This window comes from Ovis aries, chromosome 5 (genome assembly GCF_016772045.2).
Source record: "Ovis aries strain OAR_USU_Benz2616 breed Rambouillet chromosome 5, ARS-UI_Ramb_v3.0, whole genome shotgun sequence".
NCBI lineage: Eukaryota > Metazoa > Chordata > Mammalia > Artiodactyla > Bovidae > Ovis > Ovis aries.
In genome coordinates, this window is record NC_056058.1 from 106,426,053 (window position 1) to 106,448,045 (window position 21,993).

Sequence of the window (21,993 nt, forward strand, 5' to 3'; positions counted from 1 at the left end):
TTTCTTGGATGTGTTGTGTTCCATTATTGGAGCCTTTATGACCAGCTCTGCGTAGTGGGGCGTCCAGAGATTCGCAGTGGAGATTCTGGTCTCCATCCCTGGCTCTTCCTCAGGGCTTCCACAGAACTAGGAGGCTGGCCTAAGCCTTCACCTGCAGACACAAGCTACGGAGAGCGCTCCTCATACTGGCGCTAAGCCTCTGGATGTGTGGCGTTCAGTAGGAAGCCACTTGTTTCTGGGACGGTGGCTTGCACATCTGGTGCTGGACGTGAGTGGTCCTCGACCGCCTCCTGCCCTCTCGCGGCTGAGGGAGGCAGTGCCGTCAAGTGGGCAGCGCTGAGCCCTGGCATTTTTGGCTTTCCAGGTGTGAGTGTGTTTGGAGAGCGGTCGGGGGAGCCAGGCTCCAGTGGAGGGTGGTGGGCGAGCGGGTACACATGGGTCGGCAGGCGCCTTCAGGGGAGCCTGCCCAGCACGCCTCTCAGGGGCGGTGCGCCCCCTCTCCTTGCTTCGTGGACACAGTGGGGTTTGGTCTAGGACTTCGGGGCCTCGGGGCCTTTCGTAGATTCTTGCTTTGTCTTGTTTTTGACTGCGAGCTTCCGATGCTCTTTTCTCAAATATACGTGGGATCTCCGTGAACGTAAATGACGTTAGCACTCGTCACCCTGAGGTGTAAGTCTAGTAGGAGCTAATAGGAGCTGAAGTCTAACAGGAGCTAAGGTGCTCTTATGTTGTCGCCTTCGGTATGCTGCAGCAGTGTCTCAGTCCAGAGTGCTTCTCCTGATAATGCGTGAGTCAGCGTCTTGGGTTCCATGCCGCACCCACCTTTTCCTCTGCCCTTCGCTTTCGTTTTGGCCACTGTAGTTACCTTACCTCCTAATGAGCCATTTCCAGTGCAGCTGGAGTGTGCAGGACACGCGCTGCTCGACTCTGAGGCGCCCTGAGCACACCGCGGCAGCTGGGACCCTGTCTGCTAGAGTCGCGGGCGAGAGGGGGGCGCGCTAGGCTGCCTGGCTCTGTGCTCCTGAGGTCGCGGGAGTGTGCAGGAGTGCACGTGAAGGCATAGGAGGTGCCCTGAAAGGGCTCACTGATGAGGCGCTTGTGGTCTTAGTCAGGTTTCCTCTCTGAAATGCTGTTTCTTTTATTTGAAGATAGGTTGTAAACGTATTATAAAGTGAAATCATAGGTCTTACAAAGAATGCATCATTCCTGAAGTCCGTGACGTGATCTAGAATGTTTCTACTCACAGGCAAAGCCATGAGACGGTGAGGACCTAATGCTATTGAAGAAACCAAGGCTGTTAAGGGCCTCAACTGACAGTTATTTAAATATCAAAGAATTGAGAGAGAACTTTAGGAAAAATAAGTCAAACCTTGAATACTCTTAACAAATATAGTTATGTTTAAAACCATCATGTAAACATTAAATGTTACGTGATGGATGTGTGCTAATATAAAGGATTGTTGGAAAAAGTTTGCCAAAACCCCACTTCATTCTAAGAACTGCACTTATTTGCAAATGTTGCCTAAACTTCTTTTAATAGTCTCTATTTCCCTTTTCGAGCTAAGTTCCAGTCAGTTTTTTACCACTGTTTATTATAAGGTTTCAGCCTCTTATTTTAAATGAATTTGCTTCAGATGATCTTTCTTCTGGGACCGACTTCCTGGGATAATAAGGACCCGGTTTATAAAATACATGTGTGGCCGCGCGCACAGCCATATGTCTCACTGTGCTAGTCACCTAAGACGAGCGTCAGAATTTTAATTGAAACTAACTGTGACTGAAATGCAAACGTGAAGGGATTCCCTTGTGGCTCAGCTGGTGAAGAGTCCACCTGCAATGCGGGAGACCTGGGTTTGATCCCGGGTTGGAGAAGGGAAAGGATACCCACTCCACTGTTCTGGCCTGGAGAATTCCATGGACTGCATGAATAGTCCATGGGGTCACAAAGAGTTGGACACAAAATGCAAACAGGCAATGTATGTATTTTCTTATTCAGATTAGGCAAGGATCAGGGTATTGTATAGGGCTGCTTATTTTAGATTAATAAAATGCACAAATGTCATTTTATAGGGCTTGGAAATAACGATGATAGTTCTGTTGCTGTCTTCCATGTGTATAACATTTATTCTTAGAAGTGAGTCCTTGTTTCATTACCCTTTGCGCAGTGTGGTATTTGTTACGATGAAAATTGCCTGTTCTCTGAAAGTTTTACTGGACTGTTTCTGAAAATTCTTCTCCTTTTGTTGGCTTTGTGCTTATCTGTGAGTTGAAATCTTAATGAATAATGTGGAAAAAGGACAAATATTTTGAGACCCCACTAGTAAAGCAACTGTTTTTACAGGTACCTCGTGGTCTATAACCCCTTGGAACAAGCTCGAAGCTCTGTGGTCTCCGTCTGTGTGAGCTCACCCGCAGCGCAGGTGTCCTCTGCTTCAGGAGAGCCTGTGGAAATCCAGATGAGTGCAGTGTGGGACACGGCAAATACTGCCTCACAGACAGTCTACGAGGTATGCCCACGCCATGGGGCGGAAGGAGGCACGGCCAGTGTGTAGTTGGTAATGCTGCTGTTGTTAAGTTACAGTCATGCCTGACGCTTTTGGGACCCCATGGACAGTAGCCCGCCATTCTCCTCTGTCCATGGGACTGTCCAGGCAAGAACACTGGAGTTGGTTGTCATTTCCTTCTCCCGGGGATCTTCCCGACCCGGGAATCGAACCCGGGTCTCCTGCACTGGCAAGTGGACACTTTACCGCTGAGCCACCAGGGAATCCCCACTGGCCAGTGAATGACGCTAAAGGAAGATGGACCCTTTGTTTTCCACAATGGTAACATCGTTGTTAGTGTGTAGACCGATGTTATTTTTAGTGCATTATGAGCATGTATACTGTTCGTTTTTTGTAAGTCTGTATATTCTAACTCTCCTGATGTCCTGAGGTCATCATTCCTTGTAAAATTTCTAACTCAATTTAATGAGTTGTAAGTATTGAAATGAAGATAAATACTTCCTTCTAAATAACTGGATACTTTCAACTTTTCATTGCAAAGATGACAGTAATATCCCAAGAAAGAAAGACTTTTTAAATAAATAAGATGCTTCTTTTCTGAGATATAATGGTGAAAAAAATGTCTGGGTTCAAGTCCTAGGTGTTTTGGGAAAATGTCTTGAAGTACGCAGTGTTAAATTGTGCCCCCCATCACTGGAAATGTTGGACTGCTAGAATTCAGAGTACGACTTAAACTGTATTTCTGAAGACACAGACAGGGAATCTAAAAGAGAATTAAAAACCATTGCTGGTTGCTCTTATGAATTTATTATCCTTAAGGAAGAAAAGAAGCTATGATACAGGTTTGGATCAGATTTTACAGGAAACCCCTCACCTCGAGATGGAGCAGAAGCTCCTGAGAGGTTGGCTCGTGTCCCTTGGTGGTGCCTCCTCCGTGCCTGTTCAGCGTCTGCTGGACCCCCCAGGCATTGACGTCTGGTATTGACTGAACTAATATGCTTGATGTTTACATTGTTACATCTATTAGTTTTTTACTTTTAATGTACTGAATTGCCATAGTATTATAAAATGATTCCTGAAATCACTGTCACAGTAAACCCTTACCGTCAGGGGGAATTTCCCCATCTGAGCCTCCGTTAAGAGCACTGTAGGAGAATTGAGGGTGGTCACGTGATTTCACATATTGAATAAAAGCCTTAATGTCTTTGATGGTCCTACCCTCTTGAATTTACTAGGTTCCCTAGATAAACAGAAATGCGAATACTCCACCCATGTTATAAAAACATTGAATAGTATTATATTCTTTGTTAAATACAGTAGTTTCTTATTTTTACTAGAAATGTAAATAGTTTCCTTTCAGTAGATTGTATTTCTCTTTAATAACTTCTCTCCTTTATCTTTAAAGATATCTTTTCTAGCAGAGATGCCACCATTGGGACTGAAAGTGTATAAGATTTTGGAGACATCAAGTTCAAGTCCACATTTAGCCAAATATGACCTATATAATGGTAATATAGCAAATGAAGGAATTTTCAACATGAATAATATAAAAAGTGCTCAAGAAGCTATAACTCTAGAGAACTCCTTTATTAAGCTGCGCTTTGGTCAATCTGGGCTTTTGGAGGTATGTTCCAAGCAGTTGTGGAATTTACAGAAGGCGTGTCACTTTTATTATAACATACACAGATTACCTACGTAAAGTGGGAAAAGGGGACCCCGATATTCTGGAGGAGAGCATGGGGAGGTAAGCGTGCCTTCTCCTCGTGGTCCGCAGCGCCCACTACTGCTCACGAGTGTGGTCTGTGACGGTGCTGCCCCATGGACTGGTTACTAGTCCACAAGACAAGTATGCAATTGGCGGCTATTTAGAAATGTTTATGGAAACTTTGAAAGTAATTAGAGTAAATTTATGCCTATTAAATCTAATAATAAAAAATGAGTTTATATTTGGCATATCACTTTAATTTTTTTAATTAATTTACTTTCATTGTACTTCACCAAAATGCTGCTCCATGCATAGTGGAAATAAAAATAAATTCACTGCTTTATACAGAAAGTTTGAGAAGTACTGGTGTAATGTCTTAATTTGTTTATCTCTTTCTTTGGTGAAATGTGTTCTTTTTGTGGAGGTCTTAAGTATAAAATTTGGAGTGCTCATCCAAGAATTGTGAATATTACAGGCTGGATGCTAATCACTTATAAATCTATCACAGGGTAATTTTTGAAAATAGACATACGCATGTAGCTAGATACAGTAAGTTTGTGTCTTAATACTGACTCACACTAAAACAAATTTATTTTTTATCCTTAGGAAATGATAAATAAAGGAGATGGTAAAAGTCTTGAAGTGAGAGTACAGTTTTCATGGTATGGAACCACAAGTAAAAAGGACAAAAGTGGTGCCTACCTCTTCTTACCCGACGGGGAAGCCAAGGTAAGAGCTGATGCCCGGAGCAGTGGGTAAGCGCTTACTGGAAGAATAGTGAGGAGCATCCTGAATGCATCTCAATGCTGTGGTCGTCTATTAGGGATAGCTGGATTAGCTCCACTCTTATGTATCATTATCGACACTTAGCAATTTCTAGTTGAGTGTTAGGTGAACAATAATTTCTCAGTGTTGGGATTCAGTAAGGATGCTAGAGTGGACAAGGGCTCTGTCTGGAAAGAAGCTAGATTTGAGTTAGGATTAGAGTGCTGCTGAGCTGCTCCGCACCTGTGTGGCATGGCACAGATGCAGACACAGAATGCCTAGCCGTGTGGGGAAGATAGGCTGACCACTGAGCCATTTTCTCCGTAACATTCAGCAACTTCAGAAACAAACAAACAGGTGTTCTCCTACCCGGGCTGCACACTTAATGCAGAAAACCGAAGAAAACAAGATTTGCCGGCTATGCTGCAAGCCCTTGGAAACCTTTGCCAGTGTGGTTGTATTTTTACCACATTTTATTCTGTGCGTATCATTTTCCCCCATTTTAAAGTTTTACCTTCCTGTGTGAATATATTTTGTTTTTCATTGTGACAGTGCTCACAGTCTGACATGCTCTTGGAAAACACATTTTAATGCACACTTTTGTGATTTAAAACTTTGAGATGAACGAGGTCTGAGCGTCTGATGCGTTACATGGTAACTATAGTTGATAGCACTGTGTTGGATCATCGATACTTGCTGAAAGAGTAGAACTTAAGTTTCTCACATTAAAACAGTGTGTGAGTATCATATATATGTGGGAGTACAGAGTTTCCTGTTGCTCCAGATGCACATTCTACATTTTCCCCCAATACTTCATTACTGTGATGTTGTGATGAGCTTTCTTTGGACAGTGCTAATTATTTCCTGAGAATAATTTCTAGAAGAGTCATTTTGTGTGTCTGGAGTCTTTTAAGGCTTTTGACGTATAGATACTACTTATCTTCCTTACCTCTCTAGAAAGATACGTATTCATTCGCAGCAGTGTGTTTTTGAAAGTAGCTGTCTGGCATACTACTCTAAACTCTGAGAATTAGCCATATTAAATACTTAACCTGTAATAGTAAATGAAAAATATTTCACGGTTATGATTTTTGTGATTATTTGTAAGGCTGAACTTTATAGTGCTTTTATTTATCTTTCTTATTTCTTTTGTGAGTGTCCTATTTAAGTTCTTGGCCATTTTTCTATTGATATGACTTGTGGATCGATAAAGATTTTTCATATATTATAAAATTAACCCTTTTTCCTACTTATTGAAAAATATCCCCTCCATGCATCACTGAGTTTGTTATCTTCTTTTTCTGTTACAGCAGTTTTTAATTTTTGTGTGGTCAGTTTTGTATCTGTTTCTTTAGAGTTTCTTCCTTTGCTTTTACACTTATACCAACTTTCTCCACTTTAAGAGAAATTAAATATTCTCTGTGTTTTGTTGCCTAGGGTCCTGTCTCCTGAAAAAGTTACTTTTGCTCTAGAAAAGCCTGCTAACCAAAATCAAATATAGATGTTAAGGGATTGTTTCGGTCATGCTCAGAATTCTAGTTATTTGTTGTTTCTGTTTTTTAAATCATTGAGGAATTAAAGGTAAGCTATAGATCATAGTAGACATTTCAGGATGAGCAGTTGATCCTAATTATAAGCTACATCAGTGTTTTCTCATTGAACAGCTTTTGTCATTACACAGGCATTTTGTTTTGACTGACTTAAAAAAAAATAGCTGTGCTATAGAATATGATACACAGACAATTGCAATTTTATTTTCTTTTTAAAAATTATTTTATGTTTAAATAACTCTAATATTAGACAGTAGGAAAAAGAGAATCATCACATATTCACAAAGAAGAAATAAAAGAACACCAGGGAAAGAGACAGCTGGGTGTGCCAGAGAAGGTGGGGGCCCAGGCATCACCCTCCTAGTTTTCATCCTGCTCCGTGACTGTCTAGCTATGTGGTAATTAGGTACAAGAACTTTGTTAGCTGTAGAGCATTATATTCAATTCAGAATACTTTTCTCTAACCAAAGAGGCAAATGTGGAAGAAAATTACACAGTACTGACAATCTCGTGCTACACTGCAGACTAGCTCTGTATGCTGTTGTTGAGCTTTCTAAGATGTGTAATACTTAAAATAAAATTCTTCACAAGTGCTTTAGATTTCGTTTCTTTACCATACAAGTCATATGTTTTGTTCCCATAGTTTCTTGATTCTAGATTCCAAATAATGAAAACTAAACCAGTGGTTGCCATAGTTCTCCCAAGTTTGTAAGCTGGCTTCATACCCGCTTAGTTCTTTCAAGTAGCAGGGCAGCGCGCTTTATAGAGCAGTGAGCCTGGCTGGGAGTGGGCCGTGTTCTGAAGCCTGCTTCCAGGTTGTTTGAGATGAGTCCCTGTGGTCATTCCAGCCACATGCTCCAAACCCTGAACATTAGGGGGCCGTGGTTATAATGTTTGCCTGGGAAGCGTCACTGCTGTAAAAGTATTGCTCTTTCTCATAGATAACATAGGAACCATGTAGAAAAATTTTAATTAGAAATTTTTATGGCAGGGAGAAATGTTTGCAGGTCTTCTAAACCAGTCAAGTTGTAACACTTTCGTCTTCTGTTCCAGCAGTTTTGTCTAATGTAAAACCATGTATTCAATTCTTATAGCATGTGCTTCATCTGATGCCTTATAAGGTTTGAGTTTCTCTTACTGTTACAAACATCACATGATATGTATTTGCCAGTTTGGAAGCTATAATAAACATTCCTTGGAAAAATTGAAAGCCAAAACATTTTTCTTAAAAATGTGATTTCCTCCTCAGCCTTACGTTTACACAACACCACCCTTTGTCAGAGTGCAACGTGGAAGGTTTTATTCGGACGTGACTTGCTTTTTTGAACATGTTACCCACAGAGTTCGACTGTACAACATACACGGTAAGAAAACAGAGAAATGCAGTTGTGAAGCGGATGTGTCCTGGCTCTTGAATTCTTGCTTTTCCTGTGTCAGTTTTAATCATTTAGCAGTTGGTTTTTGAAGATGACATAATCATCTGTCTGAACCTGACATCATACTCATCATATGACTTTAAATGGTGGTATTTACCCTTCGATAATCAAAAACGGGAACACTTAGCTCCCGCATAGACATGTTTTTTCTTCTGTACATCTTCTCTTCCTTGGGCTCGCCTGGTGGCGCAGAGGGTAAAGCGTCTGCCCGCAGTGCGGGAGACTCGGGTTCGATCCCTGGGTCAGGAAGGTCCCCTGGAGAAGGAAATGGCAGCCCACTCCAATACTCTTGCCTGGAGAATCCCATGGACAGAGGAGCCTGGCGGGGTACAGTCCACGGGGTCACAAAGAGTCAGACACAACTGAGCGACTTCACTTTAACTTTCTCTTTCTTATTGCAGTGTTTGTCGTAAGTCGTGAGCTCTTTTCTCAGATCTAAAAACAGTATAGTATTTTTTTATTTTAGGAAGTAGAAATTATATCAAATGTGGCTTTCAATGAATGGATCACTGACTACCTTTTTCTCTCTCACATACACACAGCCTGCCTCAAATATAGAATTTATTGCCGTAGTGAACATTGTTAGAATTCGCTTTAGAAGAGACATATTCTGTGCTCGTTCTGTTTGCTCACAACTCATCAGCTTGTAGCATAAAGTCAGGCAGTTTATCGCTTTTAGCACAGTACTGAAGGAGCTTCTTTGTTCATCAAGCGGTAAGAATAGGCCTTTGATCTGTTTGGAAACTGAACTGTAACCAGTAGCACTGGTTTTTCCATACGATTTAAATGGACCTATGGTTCCCAGTCTCAGAATTGTATAGTTAGGTTGGTTGATTTTTAATTCACTGTTTTTAGCATGGAGTACCTTTCCAACCACACTTCTAATCCTAGTAACCAGACCATTTACTATTGTATCAAATCTCTTAGTAAAGAACCTCATAAAAATGCCACTTTAAATGTTTTGTTGCTGTAAGCTAAGATGAAAAAATTAGAAGAGGAAAATATTCTTTTCCTGAATCTGTAGACAGGTAGACAAAAAGCATTTCAAAGCAAGTAATGAAGTCCATGGGCAGGCCCTGATCACTTTGTGGGTATTGTGGGAAGCAGAGGCTGCTCTGGGCTGCCGTAGTGCCCGGGAGTAAAGAACCTGCCTGTCAGTGCGGGAGATGCAGGACCCATCCCAGAACCGGGAAGACCCTCTGAAGAGAATGGCAGCCCCATGCAGCATTCTTGCCTGGGGGATCCCATGGACAGAGGAGCCTGGCAGGCTGCAGTCCACGGGGTTGCAAAAGAGTCAGACACAAATTCACAGCTAAACAATAACAAAAGCCTACTGTGTCCAGGGAATTTCTTATTTAGCTAAGTTCAGTTTCAGATTTCAGTGTCTAAATTTGACTTTGTTTCTAACTTTTTTTTAACTTCAAATCTCATCGATGCAAAAATCTAACAGCAGCTCAAGTGTATCCCCCGCACTGAGACACCTAGAGGCCATCTAAGGTCTGGGCACTTATTTCTTAATCATTGTTTCTGTTTTGGTAATACTCCAAGTACCCAGTTAGAATTTCAGGTATGAACAGACTTCATGATGTGATGTCTTATGTGGTAGATTTTCAGGGTAACCCATGATTCATATGTTGAGTTGAAAAGTAAAAGTTCTTCTAGATGGCAGGGGAAATCGTACTAGACACTAACTTGGTGTCTTTTGCAATTATCTGCAAACATTTTGAAAACTACAAGAAAGTCTGTAGTTTTGAAATAATCTTTCAAAGCTTTTAAGTCAGAAACGCTTTTTGGCCTTTGTTTTGTACCCTTTGTTACCCATAGGCCATTGTTTAGCATTTGTGAGAGCCCTAAAATTCCATCTTCAGCTATGGCCGAAGGTTTCATCTCACAGATATAAAGTAGCATGATCACACAGAAGGTGTGCCTGTCTCCTTTTAAATTTGCTTGCAGCGATTGTTTTTTGATGGGGAGGTTCTGTCTTGAATTCAGCACGGTGCAACCTTGGTCCAGACCTGCTTGGTCAAGCTCAGTTTACTGTTGCTTGTCACCAGTTGTTTTGAGAAATAGGCAGTGTCTCGGAGTGGGCTTCCATGCTGGCTGAGTAGTATATACAGGAGTGCAGGTTTGATCCCTGGGCTGGGAAGATCCCCTGGGGAAGGAAATGGCCGCCCACTGTGGTACTCTTGCCTGGGAAATCCCACGGCCAGAGGAGCCCGGCGGGCTGCAGTCCACGGGGTCGCAGAGTCGGAGAGCCTGAGCAACTAAGTGGCAACCTGTCTCGGAGTGAATCCCGAAGCAGCGTGTCAGATTCCCACAGGCGTGTCTGGGTAACTGCTGCTGCTTTTGTTTAATTGCATTTGTTCATCAGTGCCACTTCTGAGTTTTCTTCGTTGTCCACAGGATCTGGGTCTCATGTCAAAGGGTGGTTTCTGTGAACTCAGGGGCCCTCGTCCACCTCTGTAGCTGTAGCTTAGCTTGCTGTCTTGCTTCAGCTGCCAGCTTGGAAGTTGTTATGCTCCGCCTTGGCCTGTTTGCTTAGCCCAACAGATAGGCACTTCTCAGAACTAAGTAGCTTGTCTTTCCTCCTCTCCTCCCCTCCTGACCTGCACTGAGCGGTCAGAAAGGGGCCTTAGGCAGGAGCAGGGCAAGAGATATCACTGGCTCCCCACCCGCCTCCCCTGCTCTCCAAGGTGGCAAGGCTGGCTCTGATTAGTCAGTTAAGAAATAGAGGTGGTTTTGAACTGGGCGCTTAGAGTATTAGCATAACAAAAATAATAATTTTAAAAAAGAATTCAGATTGCCCCTAGATGTCTCAGTGGGTGGGATAGATTGAGCTGATAGTAGACTTTTGCAGCCTGAAAGCAGGAAGCTTCAGAAGTTGGTGTGAAATGACAGATAGTTAGATAAAACGTGATTTTAAAGTGATTCTCCAGATGAGCTTTACTGTACCTGCTTGGACTGAGCCTGAAGCCAGCGTATGTAACTTCTCACAGCGATAGACCCGTCTTCCCTTTTACTCCTTCAAGCCTAGAGCGTGATTCGAGACTGTGCAGGAAGTGGAGGCGCTGGGCCACCTGAAGCGCTTTCTTCCACACTGTGCACCCTCCGTGTGTGTAGCTGAGACCCTCTCAACGTGTCTCTGTCCTGGAAAAAAAAAGCCCAGCTGTGGAGACGGAGCCTTTTCCCGGTGGCCTCTGTCACCTGTTTGCGTCTATCCTGTCTCACACGCTGCTGCATGAGGGCACAGCTTGTCTGGATCCTGTCTCCCTGGGTTCTAATTGAATCACTCAGCCAGGCCTGGGACGGAGGTGCGAAACCTTCAGGGTGCTTGCCTCTCTAGGTGTTCCCGATACCTGAAGATCGGTCTGTGGCGCTCCAGTGTCTGTACTGGGAAACGCTTCTAAACTTCTGCCTCGTGTAGGACTCCTTGTAAGCTAAGCTGAGTAAGCGATCAGAACGCATAGGCAGACGGACCTGATGTTTGATGCTACAAATATTTCAGCCAACTTCCATGCTTTTGTAAATTGACTTTGGCTTAAAATTTCTAAAGATAACAGAAATATCTGTTCTTGAGTGTAACTTATGGATCTATTTTCTGACATAGACGAATTTTCCCCTTTTAAATTGAGAATACGGTTATTTAAATGAGTATTAATGACTAGAGCCTGTTGTTAGTACTAAGTTCAGGATCCAAGGACAAACGGGGACTGAAGGGAGGGAAACTATTGATATTTTATGATTACATATTGTAACTATTAGTTTACTAAACCATTTAATCAAACGAAAGATTGTCTTATCTCTCAGCAACAAGAGTATAGAAACAGAAAATGAGTTAATATTATGGATTGTCTTACTGAATGTCTGTTATATTAAACCTTTCAAATTCTGTTTACTTGAAACATTCTTTTAAAAACCTAAGGTAATGCAAATGTGAAAAAAATATATTTAAATTCCTCAGAATCTTTTTTAGTTACTCTTTGATTCTTCTCTCCACAAAGTAACTTTTGCCCAAATTAAGCTTTATCAGAAAAAGTCAAGGACAAAAGTCAAGCAACACTTCCCAAATTATATAAACTGTGTGTTCATTATTGATTTTGAAACAAACTGATATGGGAGGCCTGGGTTCAGCCTGGCTTCTGGTTTGTTCTTGATTTGGTATTTAACTTCAGTTTCTTTATTTGTGTTCTTTCCAGATTCTGAAAATAATAAGCAGTACAGTTTAAAGTCTCTCCTTAACATCATTTAAGCTATTAAAAACACTGTGGTTTTATTTTCATTATCGTTCAGACATTATATTCAAAAAGGTTCCTAGAAATATTGAACTAAAGGAAATCTTGTGCTCATGAGCTTTAAAACCTCCAAAAGATCAGAGAAATTTCAGAGATTTCTAATGAAACGTCATGCTTTGCCTCATAAAAGGTTAAATAAGAAACCCTTTTCATGGTGACCATAATTTAATGAAATGCCCTTTTAGAGCATTTCATGATTTCTAGAAGATTCTTTTGTTTGTAGAAAATAACATTTTTCTGGAGGAACAGGTGAAAGAGGTAGGGATTAATTTTTTATTGTAGTGTAATCCTCCTTCATTAAACGGAAACTTTAAGTGTTACCGAATATGCTACGTTAGCTTTTATCATTAAGCTTGGATTAGAAGGTAGACTACGACACAAGCCGAAAGCCCTACCCCCCTGTGTTAGGTAGGTGGATGCTTTACCGGCACCAGAGAACACCCGTCTCGCAGCGATGATCAGCAAGTGGCGTTCGCCAGCTCAGCCTCACTGGTCTTCAGGGCTCAGCCTCACTGGTCTTCAGGGCTCAGCCTCACTGGTCTTCAGGGCTCAGCCTCACTGGTCTTCAGGGCTGTAACTGCAGACTCGGGCGCCTCGCTGTCTGGCAGCAGCTGCTGCTTTGAAGACTTAGATTGGTTGGTCGCCAGTGTGCCGTGCACGTCGTCACTGGCACGCCGTTCGGGTCTCAGATCTGTCGTCCCGCATCCCTCCTTCAGAACTGTGTTCTCCTAGGCAGCTGTTTGTGAGTGAGTGAGTGTGTCAGTGTGAACCATGTTTAAGCCCTTAGGCGAAGTATCTGAAATGCAGTACTTTCACCTGTTTCCCACCAGTCGTGTTATGAAAGTGTGGCACGTAATGGATTTTGGCAGAGAGCACAGAGCAGCCTGGCGTGAAATGCGATGGACTGCCATCAGAAGTGGGGAGAAAAGGCTTTCCTTTGGCTGAAGTGACTGATGATTTTCTTCCGTGGGCATATTTGGAAATCAAAGAGAGCTTGCTCAGTTTTCCTTCTGTTTTGAATATATAATCTAAAAGGATTCATAACATGACCCTTAACTTCCGGAGAATAGAAATGAACTTTATCCAGTTAAACATGTGAAGAGAGTTCACACTGGGAATGAGAGATCTGAGCCTTTAGTTTTGCCTCTAAGCAAACTAGAATGACTTTGAGTTTGTTCAGTAAGTTCTTAAGAGAGAAAGACTAGGTGGTCAGTTAGGGATCACCGTCAATGTGTCTTCACAAAACTTACTTTCACATGAAGTTTCTTTGGTGCTTGGCTGCTTGCTTCTAAATTCATTTTCTAAGAATGCTTGAATCTGGGGCCTCATCCCTGGAGTCCTTTCACTTACAAACAAGGTCTCAGAGCTTCTTTGAAATTGTTTTTATTTCCATAAAAAGATTCATGAGGATATTAAAATGGTTTGCAATCAATCTCTCATTTTTCCCAGGACTACATTCCATATTTAGCTTGATTGAAGAGTAAAAAGCATTAAGTAAGTTATGACTAGACAGACTTGGGTAATTAAAACGTTTCTGGAATATCAGAATATGCAATTGACTGCTAAGGATTTTTTTTTCTGTTAATTGGAACTTAAAAAAAAATGAAATGAGTGGCTATGTGTTGAATGTGATTATTCCCTAGAGGCATGAAGGGAAGGTTGTTCTAAGGGACTGTGCACACGTTCTGGTTGCAGATTCAGAACTCAAAGGTCATCTTGGGGGCTGTTTGAGAGCAGCTGCTGCACCAAAGGCACAGCTTCCTAGTAGGAAATCGCATCGTCCTCCACAAGTGTGTGCCGAGCTCAGCTGAGACGCAGGGGCCAGGGTGGGGCACGCAGGGGATCGTGATGGTCCAGAGCCCAGGCCGCAGAGACAGCCAGGCTGTCGGGCCAGCCCTCACACCAGCTTCGTTTGACCTTGTGTCGGCTACGACCTGCACCGTCTCGGTTTCATTATCCTGCAAACAGTGACAGTAGTCTCAGAGTGTTGGAGGATGAACTGAGCTCATGTGCTTAAAGCCTGGCACATCCTGAGTGGTGGATCTCCTGAACGGGTGCAGGCCCAGTTACGCAGTGAGTCCTTGGAGAGTTGAGGTAGTTGGGGAAGATTTGATTTTAAAAAGTGAGCTTTTGAGAGGCTTGGTCTTGGAGAAATGTCATTTGAATGGACAGAAAGGAGGAAAAGTAGATCACAAAGTGTAAAGTGGATTTGTTGAGATCAAATTCCCATGTTCTTATAAGAATTTGAAGAATCTGTGTCCTTGACATTTTTGTAAGTTGACATTTAGTTTTTCTTTATACATTTAAATTTTTGCAAAGGATGTTATATTTGGCACATTGTAAATATTGCCATTTTAAAATAAGCATAACCAGTCCATAGCAGTTTGATACTAAATCATGCATTTTTGAAAAGCCTGAAAAAGCCCTTCTTAACAGTTAATTTCATATCATTATTTTCTCCTTGAATTCATGTTTCCATTCAACTTCCCCCACCAAATTTTACCTCAGTGTAATACTTTATACTTAAGAGTCTTATTATTGGTCAACTTTTCATTATTCTTCTGACACATATATGTTTTAAGATTCTGTCATCCTAAAACTCAAAGTATTAAATTTCTTCTAGATTGAGTTATAAAATTGTTAGTAATAGTATGTAATTGATCAAAACATAATTAATATATATATTACCATATTGATAATTTATTTTATAAACTTTAATGGAAATATTTTTTGTATTGAAATGAATTGTACCTTTTGTATCCTAAATGTTTATGCCTTCACTGGTGAATGTACTTACTGCTAGAGTGAGATAAGTTTCAGCATTTGTTTTATTCTTATTTTTGGTTCTTATAAATTTAAGGCAAAGGAATGTTGCAAACATAAATAAGTAGGTGGGAATAGAAGGAGTTTAGTTATGGGCATGTCATCTAATTCCTTGAATTCCTTCCGAGTTATGTTCCATAAATCACAGTGATCCATTGCCAAACATTAGTCAATTATTTTTAATGATCTACTGTCTGACAACATTATTAGGTAACCTTCAATTTTGTTGAAAACCAACAATTGGAAACCGTGTGTTTTGCAAAAATCTTTGTTCCTACTCATTAAAGTTCAGTCAGACACCAGTACTTTAATTGTTGAGCTCCACAGGAGTTAGGGAGGGTGAGAAGAATGCGGCTGCCTTTGGTTTGTGTGTGTTCTTGTGCTTCTTCTTTGGTGGGTGGGGGAGGTTAGAAGAAGGAATAGTCAAAGTGTGGCTGAAAAGGAAGAATCACGTGCCTGCATGGCAGGTTGTTTCAGTGAAATCTGATTTTCCTCTCTAAAGGCAGCTTGGGAAAGAGCGTGTTTGCGTGGACGGGAAGCAGGTGACTCCAGAGTGACTGTTGGTGTGGAGGCAGCCAGACCGTGAGACTCCTCCAGCATTCCTCCCTGCCTGCACTAGACCAGCCGAAACCTGTAATGCAGGTCATGAGCTGTTTATTCACCTTCTGGGAGGAAGCCAGGGTTAGTGAGACCGATTCTGTTTGGGATCTGAAAGAACGTTAGTGATGTAGGTGTTATGTTGCTCCAAAATGAGACTTCCAAGAAAGCGTGCTGTTTTTTAAAATCAGTGTGTATTAGAGGGAAAAAAGGAAAAGGACAGCTTCCTGTTTCTGCTGTCTGTGCCTCAGTTATCAGGGCCTTTTCACCCACGGTGTGCTCGATTGGTATTACCTTTAACCAGAACTTGCAGTCTGCGTGATCAGAGTTCACCCACGGTGTGCTCGATTGGTATTACCTTTAACCAGAACTTGCAGTCTGCGTGATCAGAGTTCACCCACGGTGTGCTCGATTGGTGTGACCTTTAACCAGAACTTGCAGTCTGCGTGATCAGAGTTCACCCACGGTGTGCTCGATTGGTATTACCTTTAACCAGAACTTGCAGTCTGCGTGATCAGAGTTCACCCACGGTGTACTCGATTGGTATTATCTTTAACCAGAACTTGCAGTCTGCGTGATCAGAGTTCACCCACGGTGTGCTCGATTGGTGTGACCTTTAACCAGAACTTGCAGAATGTTGTACCTTTCCTGGTATGCACTTACTTTTTGCGTCATTTTGAGAGTACGTGACGTGAAAAGCATAAAACCTGTTGACTAGTGCCTAGCCATGGCAAGTTGATGAGTAAGTAGCGGTAGTTAGTTATCTAGTGCTTTATGAGTGAAACACAGTGATGCGCTATCACTTTCTTAAATTTGAGTCTTGGAGTGAAATTTACTAAACTTTGTATTCATGAAAGCAGATGTTAAAATTTTCACTTGTGGAGAAATAATGTGAACATTTACAGACCTGGAAATCACCAAGTACCTTAGAGGATAAATTAGATCGTGTAATGGATGGTAAGCTGAGTTAGTCAACATGAAGAAAAAGGTCATCTGGTTATGGGAATTACTACCATTTCTATTCTTGGTACATTCAGATAGGAGTACATTTTTTTAAAATATAGTAATGATAATATTTGCTTTAAAGAAACATCATCTCCATGCTGACCTACTAAATTTATCATCGTTGTGAGAACTGTCATTTAAATGTATGTGCCTACCTAAGCAGTATGTGTTAATTATTAGTAATGACCACGTGTCAGTCCCCAGTTAAGTTGGATACATACGTTTACAAAAACAATGTCACAAAGTAAACACACACCAGGAACATTATTTTTCAATTTTTGATCACTTAAGTATGAAACAGAATATTCCCCAGATTGAAGGGGAGCTGTTCCAAATGAGAAGCCCTGGTTTTCACGACAGCTTTTCCTGTCCTGCTTCTGTTCTGATGTGAGGGCCCAGCCCTCTCTGTTGAGGCACAGATTTGAGAGAAGGGCTGAGGACAGCAGATTGATCGCAAAGTTCCGTTTCTGCCCCAGAGCCAGCGTTTTGAGGACAGTCACTGAAGGCCTTGCTTTAAGTCTTGGATGGGTTTCTTTTAGGATTTACTCTGCATGATATCCTACCTGTGCCAAATTTCAGTTAAACTTTCGTTTGGTGGCTTAGACACCTCTCTCGGGGCCCCCATCATCACTTACTGTTCTTCCAGGTGCGGGTGGGCCAGGTGCTGTTTCTCCATCTGCTCTGGTGACTTGTCCTCAGCGCATACTGAGTGCCATGAATAAGATACTGAATCCTTGCTGGGCCGCGAGTGGGGCTGTCTTTGCTCTTTCTCCCACGCTGCTGCCTCTCGTTGCTGTAACTGTTTCACTACCGTGAGCCAGCTGCCTGCCTATCAGGCATGTTCCTTGGAAGAGTGTATTGTGCGTTTCAAAATTGCTAGAGTCAGGTGACCTAGACAGGTGGAGAGGGCTGAACTCGGCCGCTCTGGGTGGATTTAGAACGATCTGATGAAGAGAGTGTATGTGCTGAGGAGGTATGCCTGGGATGCTCACAAGTTGTTGTCAGAGCCGCAGCCTCGGGCTTTCTGTCTACAGCTCCCAGCCATGAGCCCTTCCAGGCTGCTTGTCCCACCTCTTCTTTAAGGCCCAGGGGACACATTGGAAGTGCCATCCAGTCTCTGTCCCCATGCACAAAGGACTGCTCTTCTTGATTTCCTTAAAACCAGTGCTGAGCAACAGAGTCCAGAGGGTGCTGCTTTCTGACCCTTACCTCTTGCCTACTTAGTTTCATTTTTCTCCCTGCCTCAGAAAATGTTCTTTAAAAAAAAAAATGCTTAAAATTACTTGTATGTATAAAATGCCAAATACATAGTATTTATGTCTGTGTGTGCACACATATTCTTTTGAGAAAAATTTCACATGCTATAAAAAAGCTGGCTTAAAACTCAGCATTCAAAAAACTAAGATCATGGCATCCGGTCCCATCACTTCTTGGCAAATAGATGGGGAAACAATGGAAACAGTGACAGACTTTACTTTCTTGGGCTCCAAAATCACTGCTGATGGTGACTGCAACCATGAAAGTAATGGATGCTTACTCCTTGGAAGAAAAGCTAAGACCAACCTGGACACCTTATTAAAATGCACAGACATGCTTTGCCAACAAAGGTCCGTCTAGTCAAGGCTATGGTTTTTCCAGTGGTCATGTATGGATGTGAGAGTTGGACAATAAAGAAAGCTGAGCACCGAAGAATTGATGCTTTCGAACTGTGGTGTTGGAGAAGACTCTTGAGAGTCCCTTGGACTGCAAGGAAATCCAGCCAGTCCATCCTAAAGGAGATCAGTCCTGAATACTCTTTGGAAGGACTGATGTTGAAGCTGAAACTCCAATGCTTTGGCCCCCTGATGGAAAGAGCTGACTCACTGGAAAGGACCCTGACGCTGGGAAAGATTGAGGGTGGGAGGGGAAGGGGACGACAGAGGATGAGATGGCTGGATGGCATCACCAACTCGATGGACATGGGTTTGGGTGGACTCCGGGAGTTGGTGATGGACAGGAGGCCTGGTGAGCTGCGGTCCGTGGGGTCACAGAGAGTCGGACATGACTGAGCAGCAACAACAGCACAGATACAACATAAAATCTCCCTGAAAATGTCCCTGTCCTCTGTGTGCACACGCACACGCACACGCGTGAAGTCTGTCAGGCTGCACAGGTGCTCCGTGTGCTTTCTCCGTCAGCCCCTCCTCTGCTGGCACAGAGCGCTGCCTCATCCTTGTCATTTGCTGCAGAGCCTTCCATAGCCCGGATGCACCTCCCTGGTTTGACTATTCATCTGCCTGTTGGGGGCCTCTAGTGTGTTTCCCCACATCTCTACTCTCGGCCCCAGTGCACTGTACATACACTTGTGCTCGTGATCGCTGTTCATTTAAGGCAGGTAAGAGGTAATTAGGGATGTGACTTTAATATTGAATATAGATTACTTTATTGGCTTCTAAAGTGTCTGTGACACTTCAGAAGAGATTCTGAGATTGTTATAATGAAATTTTAGGTTCCAGCAAGCCTTGTCCCTTAATTTTATTTTTATTTTATTCAGTAGCTCTTGTAGAATATCAGATCGCAGATCAGTGCCTTCTCTCCTTGTTTAAAAATAATCTGGAGCTCTCTTCTCTGCTTAGAGTTCCCAAAAAACATTTCTCAATCCTTGGTCTGAAGGCAGTTTCAACATTTTCTAGTAGTTGGTCTGCCATTGAGACATGATGCCGGAGAGGTTTAGTCCTGATTCTGCCAGACCTTGTGATCTGGGGCAGATTATTTCCTCCTAGGCTTGGGGTCAGAATTGAATGGGTTATTAGGTGTACGCAATGGTCCATACTAAGCACTTGGTACCTGCTGGTTATGTTTCTCCCACACAGCTGCCTCTCTTCACTCAACTCTTCAGTACCTCTTATGTGCTGGGAGCATAAAGATAAATAAGACATGGTCCCTTTACACGAGGAGCTGACATTGTAACAGGCGTGTGTTTGCTCAAAACGAAAGGATTCCCTCCTCATCTTTCCATGTGAGCCTCATCTATAGCCCGTCTGCTGTCTCCCCTGCCAGCCCACTGCTGCATGGAAAGGGACAGCCTCTCACGTATTCATTCTTTCTAACAGTCATTCAGCCCCAAGCATGTGCCCAACACGTGGCTAAAAACTGAAGTGTGAAGGTGTGTGTAAGACAGTCTGTGTCTGTGAGAGGCGCACAGGCTGTAGGGAGCAGAAATGAAAGAGAACCAGGGTTCTGAAAGACTCGTTTGGCTTCTCTGCTGCAGCTCCCCACCTGTGACCTGGCTGAATTTCACCTTGCATTGCATGCATTGATGAGGATGCAGAGCCTCCATCCTCTCTTCTGCAAGAGCACAGAATATGAGGTGCTTAATAGCTAAAGGGCACTTAGTTCTCCATTGAACCTGGAACGTCCTCACACCAACTCTCACTTCCCCGTGGATTACTTTTGTAAAGTCAGAGGTTTTCTTTCCCAGGATTGAGCTAAAACTAGAGGGCCTTTAAAACCCCTGGCCATCAAGAGCCATTGCTCAGGTAGCACCATTTTAAAAAGTAAAAGTATCTTTTGCTGCCACATCCTGCAAAGAGGCAGCAGGTCACTGGGACCAGTGGGCTTGTATCCCTGCTTCCTGAGGACTTCTCCCCTCAGTGCATTGAGCTTCGCTGGGAAAGGCGCATCTTCCGACTCTTGACACAGAGTAGGAAATGCTCAGTCGCTCAGTCATGTCCAACTCTTTGCAACCCCATGGACTGCAGCACACCAGGCCTCCCCGTCCTTCCCTATCTCCTGGAGTTTCCTCAAACTCATGTCCATTGAGTCGATGATGCCATCTGACCATCTCATCCTCTGCCGTGCCCTTCTCCTACCCTCCATCTTTCTCAGGAATAGGTCTTTTCCAGTGAGCTGGCTCTTCCCATCAGGTGGCCAAAGTATTGTAGCTTCAGTGTTAGTCCCACCAATGAATATTCAAGGTTAATTTCCTTGAAGATTGACTGGTTGGATCTCCTTGCTGTCCAGGGGACTCTCAAGCGTCTTCTCCAACATCACAGTTCAAAAGCATTAATTCTTCTGCGCTCAGCTTTCCTTATAGTCCAACTCTCACATCCATAAATGGCCACTTGGAAAACCATAGCTTTGACGGACCTTTGTAGGCAAAGTGATGTCTCTGCTTTTTAATATGCTGTCTAGACTGCAAGGAGATCCAGTCAGTCCATCCTAAAGGAGATCAGTCCTGGGTGTTCATTGGAGGGACTGATGCTGAAGCTGAAACTCCAATAGTTTGGCCACCTGATGCGAAGAGCTGACTCATTTGAAAAGACCCTGATGCTGGGAAAGATTGAGGGCAAGAGGAGAAGGGGACGACAGAGGATGAGATGGTTGGATGGCATCACCAACTCAATGGACATGAGTTTGGGTGAACTCTGGGAGTTGGTGATGGACAGGGAGGCCTGGCATGCTGTGGTTCATGGGGTTGTAAAGAGTTGGACATGACTGAGCGACTGAACAGAACTGAACTAGGTTTTTCATAGCTTTTCTTCCAAAAAGCAAGCATCTTTTACTTTCATGGCTGTAGTCACCATTTTCAGTGATTTTGGAGCCCAAGAAATAAAGTCTGTCGCTGTTTCCATTGTTTTCCCATCTATTTGCCATGAAATGATGGAACCAGATACCATGATCTTCGTTTTTTTTAATGTTGAGCTTTAAGCCCGGAGAAGGCAATGGCACCCCACTCCAGCGCTCTTGCCTGGAGAATCCTATGGACAGAAGAGCCTGGTGGGCTGCAGTCCATGGGGTCGCTAAGAGTCGGACATGACTGAGCGACTTCACTTTCACTTTTCACTTTCTTGCATTGGAGAAGGAAATGGCAACCCACTCCAGTGTTCTTGCCTGGAGAATCCCAGGGACAGGGGAGCCTGGTGGGCTGCTGTCTATGGGGTCACACACAGTCGGACACAACTGAAGCAACGCAGCAGCAGCAGCAGCAGCAGCAGCAGAGCTTTAAGCCAACTTTTTCACTCTCCTCTTTCACCTTCACCAAGAAGCTCTTCAGTTCCTCTTCACTTTCTGCCATAAGGGTGGTGTCATCTGCATATCTGGGATTATTGATGTTTCTCCCGGCAATCTTGATTCCAGCTTCTGCTCCCTCCAGCCCAGCGTTTCTCATGACGTGCTCTGCATGAAAGTTAATAAGCAGGGCGACAGTGTACAGCCTTCACGTGGTCCTTTCCCAGTTCTGAACCAGTCCATCGTTCCATGTCCTGTTCTAACTGTTGCTTCTTGGCCTGAATACAGGTTTCTTAGGAGGCAGGTGAAGTGGTCTGGCATTCCCAT

General features: G+C 43.1%; 1 protein-coding gene and 1 long non-coding RNA gene across 3 annotated transcripts in view; one reads left to right on the forward strand and one right to left on the reverse strand.

The window, feature by feature from the left end:
- Positions 1-21,993, forward strand: part of MAN2A1 (mannosidase alpha class 2A member 1) — a 197,006-nt gene that overhangs the window by 139,658 nt on the left and 35,355 nt on the right. For both annotated transcript variants that reach the window (XM_004009111.6, XM_060416082.1), the window contains 4 exons: positions 2,342-2,507; positions 3,910-4,128; positions 4,816-4,938; positions 7,774-7,888. In XM_004009111.6, coding sequence (XP_004009160.3) covers positions 2,342-2,507; positions 3,910-4,128; positions 4,816-4,938; positions 7,774-7,888 — 623 coding nt within the window. The remainder of the gene's footprint in view (positions 1-2,341; positions 2,508-3,909; positions 4,129-4,815; positions 4,939-7,773; positions 7,889-21,993) is intronic.
- LOC132659850 (uncharacterized) lies at positions 6,702-13,046 on the reverse strand. The gene is made up of 2 exons (XR_009600755.1): positions 12,678-13,046; positions 6,702-11,107 (listed from the first exon to the last, which is right to left on the reverse strand). It is a non-coding gene; the product is annotated as an uncharacterized LOC132659850 (long non-coding RNA).